This window comes from Protopterus annectens, chromosome 8.part0 (assembly GCF_019279795.1).
Source record: "Protopterus annectens isolate FY-2018-M chromosome 8.part0, PAN1.0, whole genome shotgun sequence".
NCBI classification, from domain to species: Eukaryota; Metazoa; Chordata; order Ceratodontiformes; family Protopteridae; genus Protopterus; species Protopterus annectens.
This window is the reverse complement of record NC_056741.1, coordinates 1,164,801,891-1,164,816,339: the sequence shown is the minus strand read 5'-3', so window position 1 is coordinate 1,164,816,339 and position 14,449 is coordinate 1,164,801,891. Positions and strand designations below refer to the sequence as shown.

At 41.3% G+C, this 14,449-nt stretch overlaps 1 protein-coding gene across 1 annotated transcript in view; it reads right to left on the bottom strand.

The window, feature by feature from the left end:
- Positions 1 to 14,449, bottom strand: part of WDR90 (WD repeat domain 90) — a 1,773,335-nt gene that overhangs the window by 1,552,088 nt on the left and 206,798 nt on the right. The window contains exons 5-6 of the mRNA XM_044079383.1: positions 14,221 to 14,391; positions 10,352 to 10,475 (exon numbers count right to left, since the gene is read on the bottom strand). Of these exons, the coding sequence (XP_043935318.1) occupies positions 10,352 to 10,475; positions 14,221 to 14,391 (295 nt within the window). The remainder of the gene's footprint in view (positions 1 to 10,351; positions 10,476 to 14,220; positions 14,392 to 14,449) is intronic.

Below are 14,449 nucleotides of genomic sequence, written 5' to 3'. Positions count from 1 at the left end.
ACCTTTAGGCCCCTGGCTAACAGTTTCTGGGTCTGCCCTAGGACTCAAGATACTTATGAGCTTCAGGCACCCTGTAATACCTATCCGGTTTAACAGGAGCAGGAGGCAAAGAATCAGGATTAAGAGAAGCCTCTGTAAAAACATCTTCCACTACATCCAAAACAGGAGGTATAGCCAAAGGCCTATGCTGGGGTAAAAATAAAAATTCCCTAAGCCTTTTCCTGGAATCAGAGAAGTCCTGACCTTCCCACTTAAAATGCTCCCTCATGGAATGAAGAGTTTCTGAAAAAGGAAAATCCTCAGGAGGAGAAGCAGAAGGAGTAGAATCATCCACATCAGAATCAGAATAAGGAGAATACTCCTGCAAGTCTTCAGCCGAAGACTCAGAAACATCCGAAGCCTGCTCAAAACTCCCTAGCTCAGGCTCCACCCTAGGTCTCTTATCAGGAGGGGGCAAAGAACCCCTAATCAAAGTAATCAAATCTTCTGCCATTTTAAGCATATGCTTCTTGGGCACAGTTCCTGAAGAACTAGGGGTAACACCAACTGAAGCTAAACCTGGCCTGCCTCTGGGAGAAGCCTTGGAAACAGAAGGAGAGGGCCTAACCACCCTAGGCAGGGAGGGGAGTATAGTAACCTGAGAAGCCCCATCACCCTGACCTGCCTCCTGAGAGGCCACATCCTGCAATAACAAAGTCTCTCCCTGGGAACTCAAAGAAACCTCCGGTGGAACCACCGGCTCCACCGACACCTCTAAAGAACCGGCGTCCAGTACGGACGGTTCTTCTAGCCTAGGCTTAACTGCTTTGTCCTTGCGCTTCTTCGAAGAAGCGGGCGTCGGAGCATCCGACGGCATTTTATAATTGCACCGCTTCCCAAAGACTAACCTGGCACAGTCTAATCTCCTCTTTATAGTGCGCTTATTGAATCTAGCACAAGAGCGACACCCAACAACGTCGTGCTCAGGTCCTAAACAAGGAATACACAAAGTATGATAGTCTCTATGCGGTATCTGTTTCCCACAAGAAATACAATTGTTCCCTTTTTCTGACATCCGGTAAACCACTGAGGCAAGAAAAAAACAAAATATTCCCCAACGGGGTACTTAGCCAACTTTGACTCGGTCTGAAACTCCGGAATCGAAAAATTTCAGAACGCCAACCGGCACTTGCAATGCTGCTTCTGCATCGGACCATGCGGCAAAAAAGACTGAGGATATGACGTCGGTCATGCGCATTTGTACCCTGACGTCCTGATGTCAGTCAAATGCGCCTTGACCGACGTCAGCCTTATACTTTGATATTCGGGCCGACCGAGGACAGCGGACTACCCAAGTGTAAGGACTGCAGCAATGTGAGATGAAGAACATCAAACAATTGATCTGATTCCCTAAAATCTTCAGTCCTGTGCAGGTAAAATCAGAGAATTATATGGACATCTAATTGATGTAGTCTGTATTCTGATTTATTACTGCAATTTGGGAAGAATACTGGTAATTCAATAATTGTGTTTAGATTATGTTCTAAGCATACCTTAGGGAGAAAAGAAGGCTTAGTTCTTAGGGAGACTCTGTCCTTATGGAATATAATGTAAGGAAGTCGAATGGTCAGAGCTTGCAATTCTGAAACCCTCCTAGCAAACGTTATAGCTACTAAGAACAATGTCTTCCAAGACAACAATTTCAAGTCGGATGAAGAAGACGGTTCGAATGGCGGAGGAATCAATGAGGTCAGAACTAAGTTCAAGTCCCAGGGCTCTGGAGGTTGCCTGATTGGAGGTCTGAAAAGAAGGACTCCTTTCAAAAAGGTTTTACATAAAGAGTGGGACATAACAGGATTTCCCATGTTCCCAAAATGATAATTTGAGATGGCAGCCAACTGAACTCTAATGGTAACAGCTGCAGCTCCTTCTTGAAAAATAGATGCAAGGAAGGACAGGCTAGACTCTATGGGAGCTGAGTAGGGATCTATGCCTTGTTTATCTGCCCAAATGGAAAACCTTTTCCTTTTGCTGGAATATAATTTCCTGGTGGAAGGTTTGTGGGAAGAAATGAGGATCTGTTTAACAGTAGGAGAAAGGGATATACACCTGGCTATTCTTGGAACTGGTGCAGCCATGCTGTCAATTTCAGGGTTTGGATGATAGGATGAACTGTCCTGATTGGTGAATCAAAAGGTCTGGGGATGGTTCCAGAACCCATGGTTCCTCCAAGAGACAGAGCCACAGGAAGAGGAACCAGACTTGGTGAGGCCAGTAAGGAGCAATGAGGACCAGGGTACTCTTCAGCAGTTTTGCTTTCTGAATCACTTTTTGTATGAGAGGAAAGGGTGGAAAAGCATAAAGAAGTCCCGGAGGCCAAATGTGGACCAGAGCGTCCCTGGGTCACAACCCTGGATGGGGAATGAGGGAAAAGTAGTTGCTGCATTTGTCGTTCATGTATGTGGTGAATAGGTCGCAGCAAGGGTGGCCCCATTTGCAGAAAATCTCTTCTGAAACTTCTGTTTTCAGAGACGACTCGTGATATGTCTTGTATTAAAGTTAATAGCAAGTTTGTGCTGCCTTGTAAAAATGAAAGTATTTTACGATTTAATACAGCTGTTAATTTCATGTTAGATAAGGAATTGACTGAATTTAATAAAAAAGCTAGCATGTATAATATGACTAAGCAGGAATGGTTACGTTTGAAGCAGTTAAGGGAAAATGTGAATTTGGTTTTCAAAACCTCAGACAAGGGGGGTAAATTAGTCGTCATGGACAATCAAGATTATTATAGGATGTGTATGGACCATTTAAACAATATTAATATATATTGCCAAGTGTCTAAAGCAAGATATTTAAAGGCAATTAATGATTATGAACGATTACTACATAAAGGAATACGTTTAAGTTATTTTTCTAAAAAAGATGTTAATGACAAATTTAGCAGCAAAGATAGTGTGATTGCTGAATTTTATTGTGTTCCTAAAATACACAAGAATGCAACACATCCTCCAGGATGACCTATGGTTTCTGTTATTGGTTCCTTTACATATAATGTGGGCTGTTTATTACATAAATGTTTAGCTAATGCAGTGGTTAAATTGCCAGCATATATCAAAGATTCTTTTGATTTGTTGGATAAATTGAAGGAGATATGCTGGAAATCAGATATGTATTTTTTGGCAATAGATGTTGCTAGTCTATATACTAGTATACAACATCATTTGGGTATGGAAGCACTTATTTGCTTCATGGGGGACAGCCCCAAAACCCAATATATTAATGAATTAATGCATTTCTGCTTGTCTAATAACATTTTTGAATTTAATGACAAACTCTATCAGCAGTTACAAGGGAAGGCAATGGGGGCAGCATTTGCCCCATGTATACAAATCTTTTTATGGGCCTGGCTGAATACAGTTATTTATAGGAGTTCATTTTATAAAAAATATGTTGTGAACTATTTTCGTTATACAGATGATTTGATATTCATTTGTAAAGGTGGAAAAGATCAAGTTAATATTTTTGAGTATTTAAATAATAGTAGATTCCTAATTAAATATGATGGTCTACAAGAAGGTAATAAAGTGAATTACTTGGATTTAACATTAGAAGGGATGATAAATGGGCAAATAAGAACACGCATATATAGAAAATTTGATAAACCTATTTATGTGTTCTATGGCAATAACTGCGGTGGTGGTGCTGCGGTAGCATTGTCGCCTCACAGTAAGACGTTGTCCTGTTCAATTCGCAGCTAGAGCTTCTTCTGTGTGGAGACATGCGTGAATGGGCATACCTTCATTGAAGGTTGTGCTTCAGGGCCGGCAACTCGGCATGTAAAAATCTACTGCCAATCATTAGCGGACCAGAGTTCTGCTGTGGCGACCCCTATCCGGGGAAAAGCCTAAAGACACAACAACAACATGTGTTCTATGGCAATAGTTGTCATCCTGCACATACAATCGAATCATTACCATATGGAGAAATGTTAAGAATTAAAAGATTGTGCAGTGATTTAGAAGATGCAAAAGTTCAGGCATCAGAAACAAGTAACATATTTATAGAAAGAGAGTATACTGAACTAACAGTTAAAGAATGTTATAATAAAGTGTTTGGACACAGGTTAAGAAATGGTGAAATAAAATATAACCATAATTGGTGGAGTAATGATAATAAAACTTAGGATGCAGAACGAACAATAGCTCGTGTTCAAATACACTTTTTTCGGACATACTACAAAAACTTATTAAAGGTTTGTGGAACACTGTGAAAAAGGAAGTACCTTCACTTATGAATGCACAGCATAGGTTTTCCTATCAAAAAGGTAGAAATCTTAAAGATTTCTTAGTGCATAGTGTTTACAAAAAAACAAAAGAAAATATAGGGAATTTTATTGTAAATATAGGAACACAAATATGTGGAAAGTGTTCTGTTTGTCAGTATATTACTAATAGTTTTGAGGAAATAAATGGAATTAATTTTGAAACGAAAGGTTGTTTTACCTGTAAACGTGTGGGGGTGATTTATGCTATTAAATGTGAATGTAATCAATTTTATATAGGAGAAGCTAAAAGAAGTTTAAGAGAGAATAAAACAGCACGTTAGAGATATGAAAAATCATAAAATATTTAGTCCGTTGGTAGAACATAGTAATAAAAAACATGGAGGGACCCCTTTAAAATTCAAAGTTACCATTTTAGAACAAATTAATGCTAAATATATCAGTGAAAAATATATCAGTGAAAATAGGATGAAGCATCTTTTAAGGAAGAAGGAATCTACTATAATGCTTAAATATAATATATTGCAACCCATAGGACTTATTCGGGAATGCAACTGGAAAAGTTATGTTTAGAGTAGATATGTTTGAATGTATTAAATAGAAACAGTACTTATTTAGCAGTTGTATTAATGAATGTAACTGATAAGATTGTTTAGAAAAGTATGTAATTGGTTAATTAATGTTCATTATATAAAGATGTGTATTAGGAATATTTTAGCTACTCTGTAAAGGCTATTTGGCCGAGGCGCTACGAGTTTACAGCATTGGTGTTATTAGCTGCTATATTAGCTTGTATTATATGAACTGGTTCTTATTGAAGTCCGAATTGTCTTTGTGGCTGTTTATTTAAAACTGGAGTATTGAATAAATGCATTTTTTAACGCAATTGGAGCAGTGATATCACTGGATAGTGGTGGTTCGTTTCTTCAAATGTTTTTGTTGTTCACAATTATTTGTTGAATAGGTCGCAGCAAGGGTGGCCCCATTTGCAGAAAATCTCTTCTGCAACTTCTGTTTTCAGGGACCACTCATGAGGTATCAGAATTGCTCGACTCAGTTTGTTTGCTATCACATTGGACTTCCCGGGAATGTGCGTTGCTACCAGAAAGCATTGAGTGTCCATCGCCCATTTCCATACTCTTTGTGCCTCTCGACAAAGTGGGCAAGACTTGGTTCCCCCTTGTTTATGTACCACACTACAGATATGTTGTTTGATTGAATCGCAATTGTCCTGGTGGGAAGAGAACTGTGAAGTGCATGCAATGCGTATAGCACTGCTCTCATCTCCAGAACATTTATGTGCAAGTGGTTCTCGTGACCCTGCCAGATACCTTGGACTGTCATTCCCAGATACCTTGGACTGTCATTCCCAGATAATGCCACCCCCTATCTGGGAAGCGTCCGTGGTCAAGACTGCATGTTGCCGAGGGAGAAGGGGACGACCTAGATAAAGCTGATCTGTATGTAACCACCATGTTAGATCCTTTTTGCAAGAATTCGTAATGAGTATTTGGTGGGACAAGGGTAGATCCTGCATTGACCACTGGGCAAATAGTACCCACTAAAGTACTTTCATGTGCTGACGGGCTAAAGGAACTAAAAGAATGGTGGATGCCATAGTCCCTAGGACTTTAACTATCCTGGCTTGTACTTTGTCTTTGGTCAGCAAGAGTCTGACTTGGTTGTGCAACGATTCTATCCTTTCTGGTGTCAGTTTTGCTGTCATGTTGGTTGAGTCTATGTCTAAGCCTAAGAAGACAATGTGCTGCAATGGAGATAAGGTGGATTTTTTTTCGATTTACTGTAATTCCTAATCTGGCACACAAGGATAGAGTCTCGTTCCTGGCTCAGATTAGTTGGTGCTTGGTGGTAGCAATGAGGAGCCAGTCGTCCAAGTATGGAAACACCTGGAATCCTTGACGTCTCAGGTGAGCCGTGACCACCACCATACATTTGAACACTCTGGGGGTTGTAGTGAGGCCAAAGTGCAGTGTTCGAAATTGAAAATGACTGGCTCGCAGCTGAAAGCGTAGATGTCTTCTGGAGCGGAGTGCCTATCCATTTTGATATGGTAGTACAAGTCCTTAAGATCTATGGAGCACATCCAATTGTGTTTTCCGATAAACAGAAAAATTGACTGCAGAGTGATCATATGGAACTTCGATTTTTTTACAGACTTGTTTAGCTTGCTGAAATCTATAATTGATCTCCAGTCCCCGGTCATTTCTGGAACTAAAAAGAATCGTGAGTAAGTTCCGGATCCTATTTGCTCTGTGGGGACTTCTTGGATGACTCTTTTTTGAAGCAACGAGATGACCTCCGATGTTGCACAGTCTATTTGATTGGGTGGTACATCTGGTAAAGACCGATTTGTAGGGGGGGTCAGAAGTAAAAAGTATCAGGTAACCTCTGGAAATTATATTCTGTACCCATTGATCTTGGGAAATTTGTAGCCAGGCGCTTGGGTACAGTGAGACAATGACCCCGACTGCCTCCAGAGACGGAGAGTCGGGAAACCCCTTAGGGGAGATGAAAGGGATGATCAGAGAAAGCATCTCTAAAACCCTGGTATTGCAGACCCCCCTCTGCCACGAGTGCAGCGTCTTCCATTATAACCTCCCCCTCTGCCTCTGCCTCTAGGGGAGGGCTGACCTTGTACTTGAGGGAAACCTTTTTGGGATTTACGGAACCACATTTTCCCTCCTGTTTGACCCTTGGGATAGGGTCTAGAAGGAAGGGAGAAACTGACTCAGACAGCAGATAAGGTTTTCCCTTCCTGCTCGAACCTGGTCAAAGCCTCTTACCTGAGGTCCAAAGAGAGTTGAACCATCAAAGGGGACATTGGTAAAGGAAGACTTGAAGGATTCCGTAAAATTGCATAGACGCATCCAGGAATGTCTCCTAAGAGAGACCCTTGCTGCGGCCGCCCTGCTCGCTCAGTCAGCTGCATAGGAAATCAGCCTCATGGAGGGGTTACCAATGGAGGTAAGGGTGGAGAGCTGCACAGATACCTTGTTAGCGGATCCCAAAGCTACTGAACCCTGAAGGGTATCTCCCAACTCCTTTAGGAGATCCCTTTGAAGCCTAGTAAAATGGACAGGTAATTCAGCGATCATAAGGGAAATGCCGCTGAAGAAAAGGTACGTTTTCCATACTTACCCATCATCCTAGACTCTTTATTAGGAAGATGGATATCTGAGGATGTCTCTGACAACTCCACCTTCGTGGTCGCTGCTACCACCGTAGCATCCACAGGTACTCCCTTAGAAAATATTTGTCTTCTGGAGCAGTCATAAATTTGTCTGGCCTCCTCTGGACAGGCTCCACTGTGTCCAGAGAGGTCCAAGCTTTCCAGGATATGACCCCTAAAAGTTGGTCATATGGCGGTATCACCCAGGAGGTGGAAGGTCAGGAACCAAAAGCCTCAAGGTACACTGATTTGTCCTCAGTAGGGTTAGAGGTCTTCCAATCACTCCTCTAAGGATGCCTGCAAAGGAAACATCCTCAGAGGGGAATCTTGGGGAACCTTCTGACCCACCAAATCCGTGTCCGAAGTGACAGACTCAGGGGAGTCCATGTGCTTTCTCTTACAAAGTCTCTTCCGAGGGACCTCTCCAGTGGGATAATCTGGGGAGGTCTCGGAAGAGAGGACACCTCCAATGGGGGCTCCTTGGGGCTCCGGTTTCCTACGCTTAGGGGCAGGCGGGGGAGAAGAGGTTGCTTCCGGCTGCTGGAGGGACATCAGGTCCAATAGCAGGGCTTTAGCACTAGACAAAGCTTTCTCTATCACCTCGAAAGCCTTACCAGCCTACTCCGAAGACCTCCACTCAGAGGAAATGGAAGGTCAACTCTGAGCAGGAGGGGACGTGGGAGCCAAGCTCACACGAGCCAAAGCACCGAGAGGGAAGGTCGGTTCCGAAGAAAAACCAGGGTGACTATCCCTCTCGGAGTCGACCCGAGACCGTCTGCTGACAGACTCCTCGGCTTCAGACTAAGCCGATTAGGATAGAGTTACCTGTTCCAAGGAAGCAGGAAGAATTCTCAGAACCGAAGGTTCCAGCACTAAAGAATCCGAAGCATTAGACTCTGAGAGCGAAGCAGTTGGAGGAGGAGCAGTAGACTGAAGATGGGATGGCTTCATAACCTTTGGGTCCGGAGGAGCTAAAATTTTTGCCAGCGCCTGGTTACAGAGCAGCCTCTTCACAACCCACTTGACATTCTCATCAGAAAGTGTCCTGGAGGAACGGGTGGAGATCTTAAGGTTAGTGAAACTGGTTCCAAAATATGAGCGTCTCGACAGAGAACGTTGTCTCGGCATTGATGAAACAGACTTCACCGATACTGAAGAAGCAGAATCGGAGCCAGAACTCTTCGGCTCCATCGCTTTCGATCTGATTTCTTTGATGGTTCTGAAGCCGGAACTGATGAAGATTTCCTTTTATGACTTTTAGGAACTGTCTTGACCTTGTTCCAGCTGTTTTTGGAAGGAACTAGTCATAAAGCCCCTATCTAGAAGTTTCCTTTTCCTTTCATTAGGAACCCTTGTGCTGAAAACATGACAGAATGTACAGGGTTCTTGTAAATGAGCCTCTCCAAGACAGTACACAAACTGGTGTGACTGTCAGTCAATGACATTTTTTGAGAACATCTGTCGAATTTTTTTAAAGCCAGAAGGGTGGTGTTCTTTACGTTCTCTGTCTTTATCCTTAGACATATTTCTATTGAGAAGAAATAACAATACAACAAAAAAAATAGTACAACTATAAAGGGAAGAAATATACTTTTTATATATATAAAGAAGGTGAAGGACTAGCACACAATGAGGAAAGTCCCTTTAATTTAAATGGGCAACTACAGCCCTCTAACTAAAACGGGCCGTACAATCCTTGAGAAAAAGGGGACAGGGGAAGCAAACACTCATGACAATCACTCAGATAATAAAGAAAAAACTAGCTAAATAGAAAAAGGTGAAGAAATATAGTAAAAAAATATCGAAAAATTTCACTTAGCCAATGAGCCAATAAGAAGACAACCTCGAAGCTTCCGCGGCAAATGAGATCTGGGGAATTGCTGTGGTGCACCATGGGATACGGAATAGCCTTGAGCCAGTAAAAGCTCTCGAGCTTTAGTATCAGCCAAGACGGAACAGAAGATCGGCTCCAAACCCCATCCAGCAAGAATTACGGTGAGATAGGACTACATAACATCCTCTTTTTTCCCAATCACACCTCCAACATTTGCAATCTAACCGAGGAAAAATTCTTTGGAGCCTGCTTGGGGTATAAAAATACCTATGCAAATACTTCCAAACGAAGATCCTAAATCTTCTAGACTTTGTTACATATTGTTTTCTTTTCTATTAATGTATGCGTGTCTATGTCTTAAGTGATATTTTAAAAAAAAGGTGTTAAAAAAAAAAAATTATTAACAAAAAAAAAAAAAAGATTTTCAAGGAAGAATATGTTCCAGGTTCTTGCAGTGAAAGTTGCCAATGGAACGTAATCGCTTCAATAAAAATAAAATAGTGAGTGGAACATCTTGCGCATTCATTACAGTGACCTCACATGGAATGAGTTTTGAAATGGTCTTAACACACACACTCCATGCAACTGCAATCATAACTTTCAATTGTGCACCCTTAGTAGACCAGTTTGCACTTCAACACAACACGGACTTATCAACTCTAATCTTTTCTTTTGCAGCCCCTAACAAGTTCAATAAAAGAAACTAAATTTAGTGTCATAATGTGTCACTCTATATGCCAAACCATACAATATAAATGTAGTCAAATCTCTGAAGACTTCATGCTTCTCTACATTTGATGTGCTACATTATTTGTTATGCTACGTACTGCACATTAAGAACGTGTCACTTTTACACCTAGATCACCACTTAAAAAACCTAACTACAACTCTGAATGTCATATATGCAGCTACAGTTCATAAAACTGCAGCAATTTGTAAAGTGTACCACATACTCTAGTTGTTAAAAGTACACACAAACATATAGGTTGCCTGAGAGATCATTAAATCAGGACAACAACACATGATATTGCTGGCTGAAATCAAAACAGAATAAAAAACATACCTAATATAGTCATAAAGATCATGCCAGCTCTCTCCCTTTGGCACTGGGAATGTCATGTCACGTGGCATAGGAGCTGTTCCATGAAAAAGCACACCTGAATGCTTGGCCTCTGAGAAGCTCATACCTAAACCACATATGTGACAGGAAAAACAAACAAAAGCATTTAACTAGCAGCAAGCAGACATACAACCTCTAACAGTGCTAAACAAACCAAAGAACTTACCAACTTTCCTCCTAATATCCTAGCCAAATTCATACTACAGTCATCTCCATTCCAAAATACTAGCTTTTCTCACCACTTCCAGTCCATCTTCGCCACCATGCAATACCATTCACACTATAAAATTAGTACTATTACATCTTCGCTTAGCTCTCCTAGTCAGACTTTGTTTCAGCTTTCCAACCTTGTCTTTTACTGTCTCTACCATATTAATTAGCATTATAAACTACTGCCATCATGTAGTCTCATCTATTTGCAAAGAATATTTCTCCTTTCAAATAAACAATACCGCCCACCAACATCAGTCATTTTCTGAACTTTCCTTTTGACTTTATTACTACCATTTAACAGTGACAGATGTGACAATAGGAGGCACTGCCAGCCATGCCATGGAGAAGTATGGTAGTGGATGTATGACTTGTGCCAGCACAGCTAGCTGGAATTTTGTAAATGATGTCATTTGTATAGCAAACTGTACAGATGCTTGTGCTGAAAATGTATTTGTGAGCTTTGCTTGTGTTAACTGTGTTAAAAATGCATCAACAGTGCACGCTGCTGAAATGAAGAGAAATGTACATGTATTACGGTATCTGAATTAAATGTACATGTTTTAATAACTGTTGCTGTGCCAGTGTCCTCTAAATATCTAGTTTATTTTAAGAAAAATAAGGTAAGTGTACATAAGCTGTTAAATCACAGAATGGCACCCCTCAGTGCTGAGTAGGGCAGGAGATGCTGAGTATGGGACAGAGCCTTTTTTCATTAGCTCAGTGAAAAGAGGGGAGGCCTCCAGTCACTACCATAAACATTTGGAATGTGTATTACAGCCGTCTCTGGTCAATTACCGTCTCAAACTTCAAAAGGAGATATTGTCAGAACCTAGAGTCAGGTGAACAGATGAGCTCATTCTGCAAGTGGTCTTAGATATTATATTTTACAGGGAGTAATCTCAGCATACAGAGTATTCTGTTTGGGAGGCTGACTAGAAAGACTGCTCATGTATTTCACCATGCCTTGCCCAAGTAAGTTACTAGGGAACAGGAAAAGTTGCTTAGATTCAGTAAGGAATATAGTGAAGCTTAGTTTAGAGAGTGTTTTTCTTTATTTGTACGAGTCTGTCCAATGTTCATTTCAATATGTTCTGTGATTTGAATTCTGTGGTTTACTGTAAATAAATATTCAATGCTGTCATGTTCTTTTATTTATTATTAAATATATTTAAAACTTTTATTGTGGCTGGTTCTTGTAGAGAGTATCTAACCTTTGAAAGCACTCGTATTTATTTGGTGACACTGTGTGGGCCACTCCAGAAGGCCTAGCCATCTTGGTGAACTACTATCGCTTGTATTAGTATTAATATTACACAGTATAATTGGACATCCTTTGTTAAGGTCCTTAGGAGTAGCTTATTGTGAAGTGTCTGGTGGCAGTGATAACTACCTTATAGTCTGGGCAGATGGGAGCATAGTTAGCAGACCTGTGCCAGCCTTTCCCAGCTGTGTGTGTGAGTGTGTGTCAGCTACTTGGGGCAGGGACATGAAGCAGTGGGTTTACAGACAGGGTGCTGGAGGACTTGGCTTGGACACTCGGTTGAGGAATTAAGCCTACAGCTGTATCAGTGGGGAGTCTTACTGGAGATCTGGAGGGAGACAGATATAGAGACATATCCAGACCCTGAGCTGAGTGTGTTCCCTGTGTGCTCTTAAGGGAAACTGTACTTGATCCAGAGAAGTCTGCATCTGGAAATACTGAGTGTATCCATTTGTATTCCAAGTGCACATCCCTCTCCAGTGTCAGTGGCGAGATTTCAGGGTCCTTGACTACTAGCCCAGCGTGGGGATGACACATAGTGGTGCACATCACAAACAGGAGGTCAAGGAGAAATTCCCCAAACTCTTTAAATGTTTGGCAGAAACCTTAATACCTGAGCTACAAAGCTATCCTATCAGCCCACTTGCTATAAGATACCATTCCTCATCAAATATATTATCAGCATGGTGCAAACAGTTAACAACCAGTCAAAAGTAACATAAATGAACAGCTAAGGGGCAAACTGTATTTCTTCCTTAACTCAGCAGAAGTTCAATTTCTTCTCAGCACTTTTTTCTTTCCTACAGCTGACCATCAACTGCCACCAGCTCCTCTCCTTGCTTAACAGGTCTACTAGACCAGCCTTAACCTCCCCTGGGCTCAACCCAACCATGTGCATGCCCAGAGAAAAGATCTAGAACACTAGTGCAGCATCATACTGCTGCTGGGAAATGTATCCTATCCACAACACCCTGTGGCAGCCTTGCAGATGCACAATTGCTGCCTACAGGAGGTGCATGCACACTTTCATGCAAGTGCTGGGAAATGTATCCCATCCACAACACCCTGTGGCAGCCTTGCAGCCCCATAACTGCTGCCTACAGGAGGTGCATGCACACTTTCATGCATGTGCAATCTCCTAACCAAGCAGTATACCACCTGCGGCATGGAGCTCACTAGGTTCTTAGTGCTGGCTGCCTCCCTCCCCCAAAACGGGTGAGCAGACATCGACTGTTCTTCCTTCCTCATATGACCCCCTCCAGCTCCCATGCTGTTAGTCAGATACTGGCCATCAGAGGAGAAGTAAGGGCTTTACCCATCTCACCATGAGGCTGCTCTGCAATTTCTTCTACATACTTTGCGAAGCAAAACTACCACCCATCTGAAAAAGATTAAAATATCTAGAACAGCATGATGAAAAACAACCTGATGACAAAAACAGCTAAACAGCATCAAAGACTCCATGGCAATATGCTACTGCAATGCTTCTTCTCTCACCTAAACTAGAATTCAAAGTTTGGATACCAACAGCTAAACAGCATCAAAGACTCCATGGCAATATGCTACTGCAATGCTTCTTCTCTCACCTAAACTAGAATTCAAAGTTTGGATATCAACATTCACATTATATGCTTAATGGATAGCCTCACCAGGCCCACACAGTACCACATTAAAAGAAATGAGAATTACAACAGAATAAGTCTGATACATGCAGAATGTTATGCGGTGCTCCATCTTTTAAAAAGAGGTGCACTCAACAACAATGCATGCAGCTAACAGTAAGGAATGCGCCAACAGCATCACAATGCAATAAAACACAAATTAAAGAAAACCTGCAGTGCACACAACTGCTACTCATCATAAGAGAAACTACACAGGTAGTCCTATCTTTGCAGATGACCAAATGAAAAAAAGTCAAGCAAGCCTTCAGAGGATAAGGGAAAGTAGATATTTCAAAAGCAGTTGGTGATCATATCCATTCCTGACAACTTCTGCACACAAGAATTCTGAGTAAAGCCAAAAATAATGGGAATACAAGGGTCAAAAATCAGGGACATTTTTTAAATATTACTTTAATTTACTTCACAAGACAGTAAAACAACTGATTGCACTCCTTAGTTTATTCACCAGAAAATTAAAAATTTTAAGACAGGGCAAATTATGAAGCAAAATTAGTTATGTTCTGCAAAATTCTGGGCAGCTGAGAGATTAGTTACATTATGCAACTAATTCTAAATGTGACATTGTGTAATGATGTTGCAGATAGAAACTAAGACTATTTAATCATATTTCAAAATTACTAGGTACAAATAAATAAATGCACTGCAATGATGCTCACCTGGGTCAAACAACAGGTCACTGGTAAGCAGGTTCTTTACTAACAGGTTGGAACATATTCGGACACTCTTTAGATGGCTGTATCGGCGATTCAGATAAATTGATAGTATGTAATGGAGGTCCATCATCAGGCAGGTCCAGCGTACAGAAGCAGGAGCTGGACCAACAAGATCTGCAAATGAAAAGCTCAGTCATGCTACGAATGAGCAAGATAAATCAGACAGCTCTGT